This window comes from Poecile atricapillus, chromosome W, assembly GCF_030490865.1.
Source record: "Poecile atricapillus isolate bPoeAtr1 chromosome W, bPoeAtr1.hap1, whole genome shotgun sequence".
Taxonomy (NCBI): domain Eukaryota; kingdom Metazoa; phylum Chordata; class Aves; order Passeriformes; family Paridae; genus Poecile; species Poecile atricapillus.
The window spans coordinates 4,519,337-4,537,263 of NC_081288.1; the positions used below are offsets into that span (position 1 = coordinate 4,519,337).

Genomic DNA, 17,927 nt, shown 5'->3' on the forward strand with positions numbered 1-17,927 from the left:
TTCACACATGGGAGGCACTCTGCTCTCTTGTAAAACTATCAGCACCTGGAAATAAGGGCCTCAGACAACTTTGTGCTGCTGATAAAGCAGCTGGGAGAAATCACCATTAATTGGGCTTGAAGAAAGTGGAGGAGGCAGCACTGGCTCCGAGGGAGCTTTTAAGGAACTGTCCCCTTGGGAAAGACCCTGAAACATCACAGATAACTTGCAGCTTATTCACAGACACTGAAATTTTGGTTAAGAAATACCCATCTTGTTTAAATGTCTTTTTTTTTTTTTTCCCTTTGTTTTCTCCAGTTGTTGTGCTGGACCTGGGTCCAAGGCACCTCCCAGGGGAAAAATTATCATCCAGTAATTCTTGAAAATGCCTTTTTAGCAGCAGCCTAGGAAATCTGAGAAAATGCAAAAAAAAAAATCCTGAAGAAATCTCTGTTAAAATGTGTACTTGTTTAATAGATGCTTCCACACACAGTGTGTCCAACTGGCTTAAATGAAAGTATCAACTTTAATATTTGATTTAGAATTTAATATAAAGGCAACTGACTGCGAAACACAATCAGATTTACCAGCTCAGGGGAATGAACCTTTTTATGAAACTAACAATTGCACATACAAAATCAGCTGAAAATGAGTTAGTGAGATGAAACTTCCACCTCCCTGGCTGAAGTTGTGATTAAACTGTGATTAAAGTCAGTGAGCTAAGTGAACAGCTATCAACCCAAAATTCAATTCACCCCTGAAAAAAAGAAAAAAAAAAGGAAGAGGAACTATTTTTGTTATTTCTGTGATGTGCTGACTGAGTTGAGGAGGAACAAGGCTCCAGCCTAAACTGCCTGACACTAATGACCTCCCCAGAACAGGGGATTCCCAAGCCCAGGAACAACACAATTCCCTCCTGTGTTGTAAACTGGACCTATTTGGGAAGCAGGCCAGCTCCCATGATTTTCTTTTCTCATAACATTTACCGCTGTTTCTAAGGCCATCCCTCAGAGTCATATGACAGGGTAAGATTTGCAGCCTCTCTGGTTTTGTAACTAAACACAAGCTCCTACCCTGCAAAATCAGGGAGGGAAATTTCACCGTGTGACCCCAGTGCTCCCTAAAGATGGGCTCAAGTGCATTGCAGAGAGAAAACGAAACCTGCCCCGTGGGGAGGGGGCTATAGAGGGGGGTGGCAGCAGTGTAACACAGCGGAGCAAATAAAGGAGATTTGAGGCTGCAGTTTGAGAACCCAAAATCCCACCACAACTACCCCCAGCCCAGCACTCTAAATCCTGCTGGGATCCTCTCCAGCCTGGTACTCTGAACCCCACCAGGACCCTGCACCCCAAACCCTGTTGCGACCTTCCAAACCCAGCACCCCCATCCCTGCTGGAACCCCTCAACCTGGCACCCCAATCTTGACTGGTATCTCTACCAACCCTCCCCAGTCAAGCATCCCAAACTTTGCAAGGACCTCTCCAGCCAGGGCAACCCAAACCCTGCAGGCACATCCATATCCTGGCACCTGAAATGCTTCTGGGACTCCCTCAGTCCAGCATATCCTATCCCAACAGGACCCCCTATCCCACCAGGACTCCCCCAACCCAGCTCTCCAAACCTCAGCATGATTTCCCCAATCCAGCACCCCAATTCCCTCCAGGACCTCGCATCCTCATCTCCATAATCATCTCCACCTCTATCTCTGTCCTCATCCACATCCATAACTCCTGTCCCCATCACTGTCTCTGCCTGCATCTCCATCCTGATTTCATTCTTCATCTCAATCTCTGTCCCCATCCTCATTCCCACCTGTTTCCATCTTTGTCCCCATTGCATCCCCACCTCCCACCCCTTCCACATCTACATCTCCATCTTAATTTCCATCCTCATCTCCATAACTCTGCCTATTCCCATTGCATCCCCATCTCCAACCTCTTCCACACCCTGTCTCTGTCCCCATCCCTACTACCACACTTGTCCCCATGTCCAACTCCATCTCCATTTCCACCCCTATCCCTGTCCCCATCTCCATTCCCATGGTATCTCCATCTCAATATGCGTCCACTGCGTCCCCATTTCCAACCCTTTCCACATCTTCATCTCTTTGTCCCTGTTCCTATCCTCATCCCCAACTCAACTCCATCCCCATCTTTATCCCCATCCCTCTGTCTCTGTCCCCTTTGTATCCCCATCTCCTGTCCCTGTTCCCCTCTCGGTCCCCTCTGCCGTGCCCGTCCCTCTCCTCCCGCCCCGCCCCGGGCGCTGTTGCCGGCGGGGCGGGCCGGGGGCGGGGGCGGCTCGGGGCCGCCTTTGTGCGCGGCGGGGCCGGGGCTGTCCCATCCCCGTTCCCATTCCCATTCCCAGTGCCGCGTTATCCCGCACCTTCCATCCTATCCCATCCCATCCCATCCCATGGCATCCCGCAGCCCCATGGCCGCCCCCCGCCCGGCGCACGGCTGCGGCAGCGGAGCGCTGCTGGGGCGCTTCGGGGTGCTGCTGCAGGCGCTGCTGGCTCTCTGCGCCTTCAGCACCCTCATGCGTGAGTACCGGGGAGCTCGGGGCATCCCCTGCCCGCGGGGGGACCGGGGGGACCGGCGGCACCTCGGGGCTGGCTGCCCGTTCATTAAAAAGCACCAAGTTTTGCGCCGTGTCCCGGCTGGATTTGGGAGGAAGGGAAGCGCTGCGGATGTTCCCGAGCCGGCGGTTGCAGCGCCAGATGCTCCTTCTTAAAAACTCCCTAATCTGATGGTAATGAAGCTCCGCGGAACGCGCGGCTGTAATCTGTTAAAATTGGCTGCGCTTGTGGGAGCCATTGCTCAGTCACTTAGAAAATTTTAATGAAGGGTAAAAAAACTATTGGTGTAACCCCGCGAGTTGCCGGGGAGGAGCTGACAAAAACGGGGCGGGTGTCCGACGCGGCGCTGCGAGGTGAGGGTGATTTAATTGCGCCGTGATACTGCTTTGCTTAATTTTCCCTTCAGCTGCGCAAAGTTTTGGGGCTTGAGCGGCTGGGGAAAGAAGTTACAGAGAGAACGTGTTTTGTTACTGGCAAAGGGGTGGTGGTGGTGGGAGAAATCAGTGAGAAAAATCACCCCGGGGTGTGATTTCCAGGTCCAGAGAGAACGGCCTCAAGTTACACTGTAGAAAGTTCAGAGTGGGTGTTTGGAAAAGCTTCTTTCCGGGAAGGGGAAGGCATTGGAACAGGCTGCCCAGGGCAGCGTGCTGGAGTCACCGTCCCGGCAGGGATTTAAAAGATGTGTGGATGTGGCACCTTGGGACCTGCTTTAGTGGAGGACTTGGCAGTGCTGGGTTAATGATTGTGCTTGATGATATCAGAGGTCTTTTCCACCCTCAGTGATTCTGCGATCCTGTGGAAAGGTGGGGAACACTAAGGCTGAATGAGCCTTGAAAATTTACTGTTGTTTTGTGCTGCAGCTGTGTTTTGCTCGGAGCAGTGTGTGTGTTGCTGCTCTTCAGGGTTAAGTGGTTTAGCACAAGTTGAATCAACATGCCAGAACTCGATCTTTTTTCCTTGTTTAAAAGCCTGTGGTGACAGTGAGCCGAAACTTCCAAGTTTTCTGGCTAAGTAGCTGCAGATTTTGAGGTTCTCTTCCACCCCCCCCCCGCCTTTTAGAAACCACTTTAAAAGGCTCCAGTGCTGTGGTTAACGCCAGGCTGCCAGGGAAAACTGCAACAAGTTCTTCCAGCGATAACTGATACCTTCTTCCAGCTGGAGCAGCCCGGTTGCAACATGCCACTGCTTGTGTTTCACCAAATATTGACAGTAAGAATAGTGGTAATTTCTTTTTCTGTTCCAGTTCCCCCTAGTGATGTGTGTGTACGGGTTAATTGCCCCATAAACTCCATAGGGTGTCCCATAAAATCAAGGACTTAGGTAAATCATGTTGGAATACCTCTGTGGATGAGGCTATGTAACCTCTGCCAGAAAATCAGCAACCTTGAGCTAACTGCTGGTGCAAGGGCTAGTATTTCTGGGAACATTAACAACCTCTTTGATTAATGAAGAGAAACTGAAAGTTGATCCTGTGTGGTTTGGTTTTGACTCAGCTGTGGAGGAACTGCTGGCTGGGACCCCAAGAGCAGATGTGTTTACAGCCCTGGGATCCCAACCACAGCACCTCCTCTGGCTGCAGCTGGGCTGGTGGTCCCTAATCCACCCCAGCTGGTCCTTATCTGTGCCCCAGTCACACACTTCCAGCTGGAGGTTTCCTTGGATCTGCTGGAGGGGCTGTTTGTGTGCCGACTCCTAACCCACGGTGGTTGTGATGGGCTCACCATGTTTTATGTTGGGCAGCAACTTGCAGCTTTTGGGTTGTTTCTGTGGCACATTCAGCTGGCAGCCTTCTGGGAAGGAGAAGGCTCCAGGGAGGCATGGAAGCCTTTGGAGCTGAAACAAAAAACTTCCTGGGAACTTTGGTTATATCTTCATTACATCCAGCCAGGCAGTCCCAGCTGGGTGACTGCATCATGTAGAATTTAGGATGTTTCTCTTGTTGGAGTCAGCCCCTGGATACTTCTTTTCCTCAGTACTGTGGCATTTTCAGTGTGTGTTTCTGTTGGTTTTATTATTGTGATTTCTGCTTTCCTGGGATGTTGCAGGCCACGGGTTAATAAGTGGAAACAAGGTCCATGAAGGTGGTGAGGCCCTGGAACAGGTTGATCAGAGAAGCTGTGGATGCCCCATCCCTGGAAGTGTCAAAGGCCAGGCTGGATGGGGCTTGAAGCAACCTGCTCTAATGGAAGGTGTCCCTACCCATGGCAGGGGTTTAAAACTGGATGTTCTTCAAATCCCTTCTGACTCAAAACCATGGTACAGAATTCCTCCTGTCCAAACCCAAATCAATGCCTTTTCCATTCCTTCTACTTTAAAGTACAAGCTCAGCTATAGGAACATCTGGATTTGGATGGATAATATTTCCAAATGGTGCAGATACTTTTCAGAGCCCTTGAAAATATGTAGAGGAACTCAGACTAACAATAAAGTGGCATTCTACAAAGTTTTGCAGGTGTGTGTGCATGGGATGTGCTCAGAGTATCCCTCTTGAATGTGGGTCCCAAGCATGGACGTTGCAGGGGCTATAAGTTTGTTTTTATCAGAGCAATTTGTGTCATTAAATTTGTATTTTTTAGGGCTGTGGAAAGATTCTCTCCTGCCAACCTGATAGGAAAACCTAATGGAGTAGGAAATTAGTCTTGAATGATTGAGTGGGGTGGTTGCTCCCCATTGTAGTGGATTTTGTGAAATGGGTCCCTTGTGTGGTGTGGTGAAAACAGGACCCAGAGGTAAATGGTGCCCAGCCTTGGCAGGGAGTCAGGACAGCTGTTTAATGGGGTTTTGTTATTCTGTCAGCTCCCATGAGCAATAATGACGACAGTTCATTTTAGCTTACAAACACTCTCTTGCTTTCCCAGCAAGGTCTTTAAAGCTGGAGTCAAGCCTATCCCAGTATGAGCAGGGCTTGCTCTGGTGGCAGCTTTGCCTCATTTGGGAGTCAAATGGCAAAGAGGTGTTACCCTTTCCACCTGCCTGGAGTGGCTTTGGAGGCACTTTGGCTGTAAGGACAGTCCTAGAACTGAGACACAAACACTTGAGGCAGTGGAGCCCAGCAGCTGTGTGCGTGTGGCGATCTGGATTCCTGTGCAAGGACATCCCCTCAGGGAGGTCATGACCCTGAGGAGTGGGGATAATTGTGCAATCCCATCTGAAGCAATTTGTGATGCTTTTTCTTGAGCATCGCTCAGCTGAGTGAAGGAAGCTCATTGCAGTTGTCTCAGTTGCAAGGGCTGGGTGTGCTTTTGAGGACTGAGTCCCTGCAGTTGTTGCTATTCATTGAAACCTTTTTTCTTTTGAGGAAGGGGTTCTAGACTAGCAAAAGTTGTCCAAGTTTGCACAGAGGACAGCAAAACTCTTTGAAATGAGAGAAGATCTTTTGTAGAAATTACATCCACAACCTTATTTGTGAATTAACTAGAGTGCAGGAGAAGTGAATTTGGGGAGTTGAAGAATTTTTGTCTCCATTGTGAACAGAAAAAGTTTTCCCTGGAGCTGGTATACTCATTTTCTTCTCTACCATGAACAATGTTGAGGACACACACGAACATTTGTTTCTCTTCCAGCTTTTTCATTGTCTGAAACTGTCTTGGCAGCCCTCTGAGCTGCTGAATGAGGTATAGTAGCACTTGCAATGTTGGTATGAAAATAGATTTTTCTCTTGGAAAACACTCATATTGCCAGGCAAGAAGAGCTGGACTGGACTGAGCTCCCACAACCCAGTGGGAAATCTGGTTGTCAGCTTTGCTTTTGAAAATGTCTTTATGCTGACTCCTGTGACAGCAGTGTCCCTCTCTCTTGCATGTCACTGCTGGAGACACTCTTCCAGCACATCTTGCCTTGAGCTAAAAAAGCAGAGTTGTTTGCAGTAGGGACCCTGGTGCTGACCCCCAGGCAGGACTTGGTGCTGGAGATGCTGGGATGGTGTTTTAGACACTGCTCCAAGTAGTTTGTCCTGAGGCAGAGCCACAGAATAGGAATTTACCAGACTTGCTGTAAAAGAAATAGTGTCTCTGTGGTAGAAAACAGTTGTTAAAGAAATCAGGAGTATCCCCTTGATCTGTGGACTGTGTTTTCTTGATCCCTGTGGGTTTTCCAGCTGAGCTTTCAATGTTGATTTTCTCCTGGGTGGTGAAATTGGAGAGAGCATCCTCGTCTTGAGAAGTGTCTGACATTTGAGAGGGATTCATGGAACCTGTTGCACTCATCTCCACCAGATAAATCAAACTTAACCCACCTTTTGTGACTTTTTACTAGACCCTCAAGTGATAGGAAAAGGGGCAGTGGTTTTAAACTGAAAGAGGATAGATTTAGCTGAAATACGAGAAGAATTTATTTACAGTGAGGGTGCTGGAACACTGAAACAGGTTGCCCAGAGAGATGATGGGTGCCCTAGCCCTAGAAATATTCAGGGTCAGGTTGGATGGGTCTCTGACCAACCTGGTCTAGTGGAAGGTGTCCCTGTCCATGGCAGGGGGTTGGAACAAGATGACCATTAAAGGACCTTTCCAACCCAAACCATCCTGCGATTCTGCCCCAGTGCTAGGTTCAGGGTGGTTGCTGTATGTAGTTTGAAGTGAAATGTTGTTTCTGTGCTTCAAAAGAATCCTGAGTGCTTTCTGGTTTGTGTTTTGACTTTATGCTGGAAATACCTCATGAGGGTGGGTGGGAGTCCATGTCAAGAAAAAGAAGAAAGAAATGCTAGAGCATTTGATCTGTCCAGACCTCCATGCTGTTCTGAAATAAATCTGCCCAAGACACAAAAACACTGCAGGCTTACCATGCCCGAGAAATGCACTGCTGACTTTGCTTGCTATCACACAAGTGCATAACTGTGTCTGAGTTTAATTGTTCACACACAAGAGCACTTAAATTCCAACTTCACCCCTGTAAACGCTTTTCCCTTGTCTTAGTTTCGGGCAAATTTGGGGGAAAACTCCAAATGGGGTTCCCCCAGGAAAACAAAATTTAAATGACCCCTCTCCCCAGCTGGTCCGGGAAAAAAAAATTCCTTGGAGAGAAGTGGAAAAAGCTGTTTATTTAACAGAAATTGAATAATATTAAATAATAAAACCTCTCACTGTTCGATGGGATGGCAAATCCAGGAAGAAAAGTCCTTTTCATGTGGTGTAGCTCGGCTTGCTCAGGTTCTTATCAGTCCCTCCGGCGCTGGAAAGTGCTGAGGCCCAGGGCCCGGTGCGACACAGGCGTGAGCTCCCGGGGTTTGGCTGGGTGTTTTTCAGTCCAGAGCAAGTTTGCACAGATACAAGACAAAGGGAAAAAAAGGTCCTGGGAACTCCTCTGCCTCAGCTAGCTAAAACTAACTAAAATCCAAAGAGTAGCTCTGTCCCGCTGTCTGTCCGTGCTGCAGACACCACAGTCCAGGAGAGCGATGTGGGGGAGTGATGTTTTTCTTCAGCACAAACTGTGGCTTCTTCTTCTCCCCCTTCGCTCTCAGAGCCAGTCTTAAAGGTGCAGAACTTAATAAATCACATAAACCAGGCAACTGGGGATACCAGTATCATAAAGTCACCCCAGGACATCCCTCCAAAGAAAAACAAAGCCACAGAGGTTAACCATCTCTGGCATTGTGGAGCTTGGGTCCTTGCTGATTTATGTGTAGGTTTGTGGGTTAAGCAACGAGCTGCACATGGCAGGACTCTCAGCACGTTTCTCTTCTGCTTCAGTACATCTGAAAATTGGATGAGCTTGAGAACACGTGCTGCACTTTGTGTGCTGGAAGGTCTGTGCAGCGCTCAGTGTGCTTCACTAAGCTGCACACAGCTTTCCACAAAGCTTTTGAATTGCAGCTGTTGATTGCTCTGACCTCTCCTTGGCTGTCACTCCTCGAGCGGCCAAACCGAGTGGTGGAAGCTGAGCGGGGACTGGGAAGCTCCTGAGAGAACAGAGGGGTTGGGGGAGATGTGAAATGAGCTGGTAGAGCTTCATGAGAAGTTACCTGTGATCCACAGGCAGCTGAGCACCTTGCACCTGGCTGAGTTGGTTCTGTAGCATGGGGTGAGCAGTTTGATGTTATGGGTGACTTAATGCGACAAGAAATTGTACAGGGAAATTAATGGGGTGGAGCATGCAAAGCTTTAAGGAGTCTATTAAATTTCCAGCTGTTTTTTTTTTTTTTTTAACACCATTTGTAAGGAAACTGTATGGCAGAGAGACTTTAATGATAAAAGTTGGGTTTTGATAAAATCCTGTCTTTAGTGCTAAAAGGGAGTAGAAAGTATATGATCATTAAGGTCCCTTCCAACTCAAACTGTGATTCTGTGTTAACTGCTTGTGCATCACTTCATCCTTCAGGTGGTATTCTCTTAATGATCTTGGATTTTATGGTCTTACTTTATCTTTCCTTGTCTAAACTCCATTTTTTCAAGACGCTGGCTTGCAATATAGTGATGCTTTATATGGAGGGAGTCACAACTGCCTCCTCCAGGATGCTCTGTATTTGAGTTGGAGCCCAGCCTCAGTCCAGGTGTCCTGTAGGACCTGCTGTGTCAGCAGATAATAAGTTCTGTTCTCAATGTGCAAAGCATGACTGATGCTTATTATCTCACAGCTTTGGTTGGTGACCACCTGGCACTTGGCTAAAATAACAGCTTTAAATATCTGTGTAAAAATGAGACACAAAGGGTAGAGCTTAAAACTGACAACCATGCCAGAGTCCTCTGTGGCCTTCACTGGGGCAGTTGCAATCTCCAGAAGGATGAATGTTCCAGCTGAGGCTCCTGAACAACCTGCTCTGGTGGAAGGTGTCCTGGAGTTGGAATGAGATGTCTTTAAAGACCCTTCCAATCAAACCATTCTGTGATTCCATGAACACAATCTCAATTTCTGTTCCTTCCTCTGTCCATTTTGCTAGAGGTGCTCTCGTTCTCGTAACACTGGTACAAGGCTCTTTGGGGGGCAATGACCAAATACACCTAGTGCAGACCTGAGGATGGAAGTCAGCAGCAGTCCATGTCCTCAAAACACTGACAGCTGTTTAGAGGAGGAAAACCAGGACTTTTGCTGCTCCCTGAAGTGATGGGGGATATAAGTTTCACACTGCTCTGGCCAGCAGCTCTTTGGCTGCTCTCTGCAAACAGTGGCTGCTGCTTCCTGCCATTGTGTCTGGGGTCGAGCTGTCTGAGTGGCTGCATGCTCGGGCTAAGAATAGTGCAGACCCCAGGGTTTTGGCTCTGTATCCTGCATGTTGGCTTCTTTCCTGCCTGGGGCTTGGAAAGAGCCTGGGAAAGGGTGTGTCCTGCAAAATAGATTGAAATGTGTTATTGGAGACTGTACTGCTGAAAATAACAGAGGTTGGGCAGGGAAAGAGCTTCTGTTTCCTCCCTGGTACAGTAGCTCCAAGTCCTCTTTGGAACAGGCTAGAAATAAAGTCCTGACCCTCTTGTTAGTGGGATGTGACCCTGGAGATGGGGTTTATGGCAGTCAATTTAATCCCCTCTTAAAAGCAGGTAGCAGTATCACCAGTTTGCGGTATTTCAGGCTTTATTTTTGGTGGACCTCTTACAATTTGGGTGTATTAATGCACATAAAATTCTCATGTGTGGTTCATTTTCAGTATCTACCTCCCAGGCCTGCTGCTGAACTAAGTGGGGTCAGGCTTGGATCCCTGTAAATCAGATCCCAGTAGTTCTGTCTGTTGAGCCAAGACCTCCCTCCCAAGCCTCAGCTTCAGAATCCTGTGGCTGATTGCACTAAGATTTGTCAGGGAGGTGGTCTGGCTCTCAGCCAAGCATGTCTAACCATATCCAAGGGAATTAAGTTTCCCTCTATAATTTTGTAGAAATCTGACTTGGTAGCCTGTTTTGCTGATCAGCAGCTGGTTGATGCTGCAGCTAATTCTGCTTAATTTAGGGGGTTTATACCTGTGCTGGTGCACAAATCTGCAGCAAATCTGTCTGAATGCAGTGTGGGGTCAATGGGGGATGCAGGGAGGATGTTCCCTCATGGGTGAGGAGCAGCACAAGGGAATAGGGCAGTTGTTGCTACTGTCCTTGTCTTAATTTTTATGATCAGAAAATTTGTTTAAAAGCAGAAGTAGGCTGTGGCATGTTGACTGTGGCAAGCTCTGGTAACTTCACAGCATTTGTCTTTGTCTAGGGCTTAGGCAAAGCTGTCTGTCCCCTTTCTACTGCATCAAGAGAACACCATAACGAATATTAACCTCTACATTACCCTGGAAAAGAGTGAGGACAGCTGTCATTGTGCTTTTATCTTCTAGCTTTTTGAGTGTTTCCAGATCTGCATTGAAAGACTACAGCAAATTTTTTTTTTTTTTTTTTCCTAAAATTTCACCGATTCTCATTCAGATGTCAGCTTCCACCCAGTCTGGTGGTTCTGAGGGAATTTCAAGCATGTATGATCTTTATTGTCCTTGACTGAAGGGGAAAGGCTGAGAAGTATTTTGTTTCCTGCCCCACCCTTTCTCTGCTGTGGGCAGGGGATCTCTCAGATTGTCACTCATCTTCCTTCCCTTTTGGTTCAGCTTCACAGCTTTGTGTCTGCAGCAGCTGGAGCCAAGTAGGGGAGGAGTGGGAACTTGTGAGGGCACACCCTGAGGAAGGCAGGCACCATCCCACTGGGGCTCTGCTCATGTTTAAAGGGTGCCCTTCCCCTGGCTCTTACAAAATCTCGGAGTCACAGAATGGTTGGGAGCTCGGAGATCATCCAGTTCCACCCCCTGCCATGGACAGGGACACCTTCCACTCTCCCAGGTTGCTCTGAGCCCCATCCAGCCTGGCCTTGGACACTCCAGAGATCCAGGGGCAGCCACAGCTTCTCTGGGCACCCTGTGCCAGGGCCTCCCCACCCTCCCAGGGAAGAATTTCTTTCCAAGATGTGCAATAACATTGCTTCCTTGCACAAGGCAGCTTGCTTTGCACATGGACAAAGCTGAGAAGGGAAGCGGCATTAAAATCCTCAATCCTGTGGTTGGGAACGGGGTCCTGATGCCTTCTGGTATAGACCAGGTACATTCCAGTCTCATTTTCAATCTAATTGAATGGGGGTTCTCTTCCATCTTGTGCAACTCTGTGTGCCGTAAGCTAGATTTTTAATTAACTTTCCTTGAGTTAAATATTAAGGATGGACTGACCTGTCTGAGCCCAAGTAGCAAACCCACCTACAGCTGGTGGAAAGCTGAGTGGACTGCAGCGAATGGAAACACATTTTAAGAAGAACAGAGGAGATTTCAGCCTTTCTCCACCCGAGCCTGTGCATGCCAGGGCTTGGTTCTCTGTAGTGTTCAGAAGAGGAGAGGGAAACTTTGCAGCTGTTGTTCAGTCTCCAGAGCCCTGCTGTGCTCACTAAGCACAGAAGTGCTGCTTCATGGAGGGGTCCACCATCTCCTGGAGTCTTCAGAGATGTGGTGCTGTTCCTGGGTGGATTTAACATCCCCCCCTAACCCCAGGTCACAGCTACCAAACAACTCTGCTCCCTGTTTAAGCTCTGGTAATCTTGGCTGGATTTCTGGTTTAATTTGGAGACAGCCTGCTGCAGCTCTGCACAGTAAATGCCCTATTAAGCAGTTAATTATTTCTCTATAATGCTAGCTTTTATCTTTAATACAACAGTTTTACTGTCTCTGATAATTACACAGTCTCAGATAACTCTCTTAAATCTAATGAGGCATGACAAGCTGTGTTCAACAAGGCACCACACCATTAACTTCTTACCTCTTACTTGTCATCTTATCACACTGAATTACTGGGTTTCTAGCCTGAGTGGCTGTGGATACATGTCACTTCTCATTAAGAAAATAATGAAAATCTCCCCTGGTGCTGCTCTGGTTGGGCTAGTGGTCAGCTGGCTGGCCTGGTGGCCTGAAGACCCCTCCAAGAGCTTTTCTGCAGGGCTGTGCTCTTTGACCCCATGAGCTGAGCGTTGGTTTAAGCACTTCTGGCCACTTGGTTGGTCCATGGCTCTGATGCTTGTGGGTAGGTGAAATGAAAATTGGCCTTTGAAGGACATCAGTAATGATAGATCTTGTCTGTGCTGATGGAAGTCATTGCTGCAGGGATATCTCATGGTGGGATTCAGATGGATGAGGGAAACTAGGAGGGTTTTTTTTTTCTGGACAGGGGTAGGACAAACTGCTGCAGCAATGTCTGGTGTAACTTGAGTGATGCTGTGCTACTCATTGCTGGAAATAATGGACCAGGTCATTGCAGTGCTGGTTTTCTGTGGATTTGGGATGGACACCAAAACCCTGCATGTGCCTGAAGTCCTGGGGTTAGGGGAGATCACAGGACTGGAGAATGGTTTGGGTTGGAAGGGACCTTACAGACTATCTTGTTCCACCCCCTGCCATGGGCAGGGACACCTTCCACGGTCCCAGGTTGCTCCAAGCCCTGTCCAGCCTGGCCCTGGACACTTCCAGAGGTGGGACAGCCACAGCTTCTCTGGCCAACCTGTTCCAGTGCCTCACCATCCTCACAGTAAGGAATTTATCTTCAGTTTAATATATCTTATTTTAAGTATCTTCTTTTAAGTATCTCTTCTTTTAGTTGAAAGAAGTTCCTCATTGTCCTATCACCCTTGTCTTTTCATCTATTGCACTGCCACCTTGCCAGTAAAAGCAGCACAAAGCTGCACTTTAGAAATGTCAAGGCTCCTGTCAGGGAAATCCCTGCATCCTTCCACGTTGGATCAGGAAGGCATTTCCCAGTGGAAGGAGCCCAGGCTGCCCTTTGGGGACAGCCTGGGCACTCAAATACAGCTGGAGAGAACAGAGCAGTTACCTGACCTTGTGTGTTTTCAGGGAGTGAAGAGCTCCTTCACTGTCAGCACTGTAATTCCAAGCTGCCTGGAAGGATTATTAGGGCTGGTGGGTAGTGATGGCCCCTCCCTTAGCATTCCCTAGGTCACTTCCCATGGTCCAGGAATGCTGCTCTGAGGGATGCCAGAGCACATGGCTCTCTCCAAACACCTCTGCTGTCCATCCTGCTGACCCCTGGGTGCAGACACTGCCTCTGGCTGGCTTGCATCCAGGCCAGAGAATAGAGCCATGGAATCATGGCTGGGAAAGCCATCCAGGATCATCAAGTCCAACCATTAACCCAGCACTGCCAAGCCCACCCTTAACCCATGTCCCTAAGCACAACATCTGTGTCTTTTGGACACTTCCATGGACAGTGATTCCACCACTGCCCTGGGGGAGGTCCTTTGGCTTTGCTCAGCTTTAAACTTGCAAATGCTGAGGGTCCTGCAGGACTTTTTGACTGCTTCTGCAGTGAAGGTTGGTGCAGGCTGCACATGTGGAGTGGTTTATCTGGCTAATGTAACCTCTCTAATTCTCTTTGCAGTAAAACGATTTAAGGAACCAAAGGCAGAGAGGCGTCCCTGGAGGATATGGTGAGATTTTTCATTTGAAACTTGAAAAGACTGTGTTTATAATATTTTTTTCCTCTTATACTAACAGTCTTCTAGGCCCCCTGTGTGTTCTGTATGACATTTAATTTTTAAATGAAATATGCTGCTGCTTCCCAATGAAACCTCCATAAATTAGCTGGTACTCACTAGAAATAAAATTCCCTGCATAACTCCTCCAGAAAATCTTGGTTTTTCCTCCAGGTTTTATGATACCTCCAAGCAGGCAATAGGTGCCCTCTTCATCCACTTTGCCAATGTTTTTCTGTCTGATCTCACTGAGGAGGACCCTTGCTCTCTGTAAGTACTCAGGGCACTTGCATTCATGCCCTACATCTGTCAAAGGGAGAATTGTGTTGGGAAGGGTCATAAGTAGTGGAAACTGATCCATTTGAAGCACTGCATGGGGATAAAGCCTGCTGGGCTTGTTTTTGTCTCTGCTGTCTTTTTTGCTGGTCCTATTTAGGGGATTTCTAAACCAAACTTCAGACTTAGTGTAGAAGTGCCACCTTTACTTCAGCCACTTTGCAGATAAAAATTTAGTTTCAGTATTAACATTATCTCGTTTTGAGGAGCTCCTTTAGGCTTCAAAATGCTCCTTAAAACCTTCTGGCCCATCTCCTTTTTTATATTAAAGTGCTTCACCTTGATATGTTTCTTTAAGCAGACACAAGTTTGGCTGGGGCTGCACATAACCTCTCAAATGATGTATTGTTGTTTTTTTAAACAGACAGTGTTTTAAAATAAACCCTTTCATGCTTATGCTGTGCCCTTTGGGTGTGTTGTTTATTTTTCATATGTGTTTTATGTTTCCCTGCACTGCCTGACTTGTCATCCCGAACCAGGCAGCTTAAAACCCTCCAGCCCTGTCCCTGGGCTTTGAGGCTCATGTTCTGTGTCCTGCCCAGTATAAACCACCAAACCTCATGTTTGTATGGAATGCTCTTGATTTCAGCAGCTGGAAACTGTAAAAAGCCAGCCTGAGCTTTTGGATGTAGAAAAACTTAATGTTACGCTTTCAAAGTGGATATCAAAAGCAGATTGTTGTTTTCAGTTTCTTGGTTCAGAGGCAGTATCGAGTTCTGGAAAAGGAAATGTTCACTGCTGTAGCCTTGTGCTTGGCATTTTCTTCATGCTGCAGAAATCTGGCAGAAAATATTGCAATAATGGAAAACTGCATAAAAAAACCCCACATTAGTCTATGTGATTTTCTTTTTTCTTTTTGGAGTTCATGAAAATACCAAGCCCTGGATTAGAGCTTGGACCCTGCAATCCCCAGAAGGTCCCTGCAGGTCTCCTGCCTCTGGCACTCTGCCCAGTGACACTTCAACATCCAGAGCTGCAGAGCCCAAATCCACTGAGCCAAAATCTCCTGGCAGGGATGGGTTCAGCTCCTGGATCTGCTCTGGGACCTGAACCGGAGGTTTTTGGGACCTCAGGGTTATTGATGCTGAGCCAGGGCCCATCACCTCCCTCAAAACCTGCCTCTCAGTCTGTCTCTCAGTTTTTGGGAGCCTCTTGCAGCTGCTCAGAAAAATGGATTTCTTGCCTCTTCTGCTGCTCAGTTTGTAGAGCAGCTGTGGTGCCCAAAAAGCTGCCATTTTCTTGTGTGAAATTCTGGAACAGTTTGGTTCTGTTTCCTCCAAAACTTGAGATTTCATTCTTTTTAATAAGGACAAAAAAGATGCTGCAAATGGAAAGCCTTTGCTTTTTGGAGGGGTAACTTTTAAGAAGTACTTACTGCTATATGAATAAATGAGCAGTGCCAGAGAGTTGGTAGAGCCTGTCCCTTCTCTCCTGAACAAGCATTTAAATTAAGAAATTGCTGGTAAGGCTTAGAAAAATGCGATGAAAGAAAAAGGAAGCGAGTTTGGATTGTAAAGGAGGGTTATTTAAAATTGTGGGAGTTTTTTTTATTAATTTCCATTATGAAATTAAAGATTTTGGATAAGACTTAAGAACACAGCTGAAACCTGAATTTTCCTTTGCTCTTAGCTACCTTATTAATTTCATCCTGGATGCCACGCTGGGGATGCTGCTGATCTGGCTGGGTGTGAAAGTTGTCTCCTGGATCGTGCAGCACAAGAAATACACATACCTGGTCTTTGGGGAGTATGGTAGGTGTCACCTGCCCTGCCCAGAGGGGGTTGGTGTGCTCCCAGCTGGGAATGGGGACAAGAAAATGGCAAAAACTACAGTCTGGGGCTGAAATGTGAGCAGCTGCCTTCTGTTATCCCTTCTTCAAGGAGCTCATGAGGGTGAGTTAAATGCTAGAACCACTGGAGTGTGGCAGGGTGGGGAGGAAAAGCTGAATATTTCTTTGGATGTAGACTATACCCCAGGACATCTGTATGGTAAATTAAGGTGTGTAGGGTTCTTTTGTGGGGTTCTTCGTGGGTTTTTCCCTACCCACTCCATTCAGAATATGGAGTTGTTCTTTATTTGCCTTGAGCTGTAGTAGGGATCAGCCAGGCACAGTGTGACCCCAAACGTTGAGTTCTCAAGTGTGGCCTCTTTCTCTTTAAATTCCTGCCTTGAGATGGAAAAAACTTTTCCAAAAAGCTGCTCTCAGCCAGCCCCACTAGAGGGTAGCAGTTCCCTTCCAAAAGAGCAGAGCCAGCTTGCTGGAGAAGCTGCGGGAAATGGAAAAATTAATGCTTTGCCTATTTTACCTTACATCTAATGTACAGATGAATGTAGTCATGTTTCAGAAAATACATCTTGTTCATAAAAATTGCAGTCTTACCTTTAAGATGTTAATCATTCAGTCTGTTCTGAAGTTAGTTGTGTTTCTTTGTGTTTTTAGTAGCTGGTCTGGCATCTGAGCTGGTGAAACTTGGACCTGACTAGGATTAGTTTGGAGACCCTGCTGCCTTGTGAACTTAGCCTGTGCAGATGGGTCATGGCAGAGGATGAAGGGACTGGCTGGGTTTGTGAGGCAGCAGAAGCAGCTACAGACTGGGAACGAGATGATGTGATGTGGCAGGGCCAGCTCTCCTCAAACCTGGCTTTAAAGGCTGATCTCCAGAGCAGTTTCAGCATCCTGACAGCAGGCGTTTGGTGGGGGGACCACTTTTTGTATTTTCCCTAAAAGCTCCTCCTTTATAATAGATCCCTAAAGTCAGGCAGATGAGACAGCAGAAGAATCCAGATATTCTTAGTTCAGGAACTGGAGTTTTTCCTCTTTGGAGCAACAGGGACTGGAAGCCCAACCACCTCAGGACACGGCTTCAGCTTCATGTGCCACGTCTGCAGTTGAGCAGAAGCAAAAAACATGAAAAGTGTATTGGCAGGACACTGATGAACTTCTGTTGAGCTGTAGCTGGCCTCTCATTAGGGCTGGCTTAGACTGCAGAAACAGCTCACTCCTTTGAGAAAATCTTGCTGTCATTAGTGAAAAAACAAGTTTGTGCTGTTGCTTGAATTTGATTCTTGGATTGGGGGTTAAATATCTCATCCATCATTTACAGTTTTTGGTGTAGGTCTCTGGCCAGAGTGACCCCAGTGGAAAATTCAGGTGGCAGCCAAGTGACATGTCCAAGTCAATCCTGTGGCAGGGCTGGGGGAGGAAAACACTCCCATTCTCATCTCTGGTGTTAAGTAACTTCCAAAACGGGAAGACACTTGTAAACTTTGTACAGTTTGATGCAGGCTCCAGGAATATGATTCATTTTCTGGGCTAATTGCTGTACCAGACTTTTGCTCCTCAGGAGGATTGAGGGAAACAACATAAGTCCTGCAGAGGAGAGAAGCAGGGGAGCACCAAATCCATGTTGCAAACAGCAGTCATGCCTTTGCTCCAGCCATCAGAACAGAACAGTTGTGGTTTTGTCCAGTAGAGCCAGTACCCATCTTTCTGCATCAGCTTGGAGGAAAAATCTGTCACAGCTGTGTCCTTCCAGCATCCCTGCAGCTGATGCAAACCACTGCAGTTGTCCTTTGGTGTGGGCTGCAGCAGTTCCTCCTGCTGTGGTTGCTTCTCCTGCCT

The 17,927-nt window shown here is 47.3% G+C and overlaps 1 protein-coding gene across 1 annotated transcript in view; it reads left to right on the forward strand.

Annotated features, from left to right (window-relative positions):
* Positions 1 to 2,294: 2,294 nt before the first annotated feature.
* Positions 2,295 to 17,927, forward strand: part of LOC131592485 (store-operated calcium entry regulator STIMATE-like) — a 29,771-nt gene continuing 14,138 nt past the window's right edge. The window contains exons 1-4 of the mRNA XM_058864026.1: positions 2,295 to 2,521; positions 13,876 to 13,924; positions 14,144 to 14,239; positions 15,935 to 16,056. Coding sequence (XP_058720009.1) covers positions 2,395 to 2,521; positions 13,876 to 13,924; positions 14,144 to 14,239; positions 15,935 to 16,056 — 394 coding nt within the window. The 5' untranslated portion in view covers positions 2,295 to 2,394. The remainder of the gene's footprint in view (positions 2,522 to 13,875; positions 13,925 to 14,143; positions 14,240 to 15,934; positions 16,057 to 17,927) is intronic.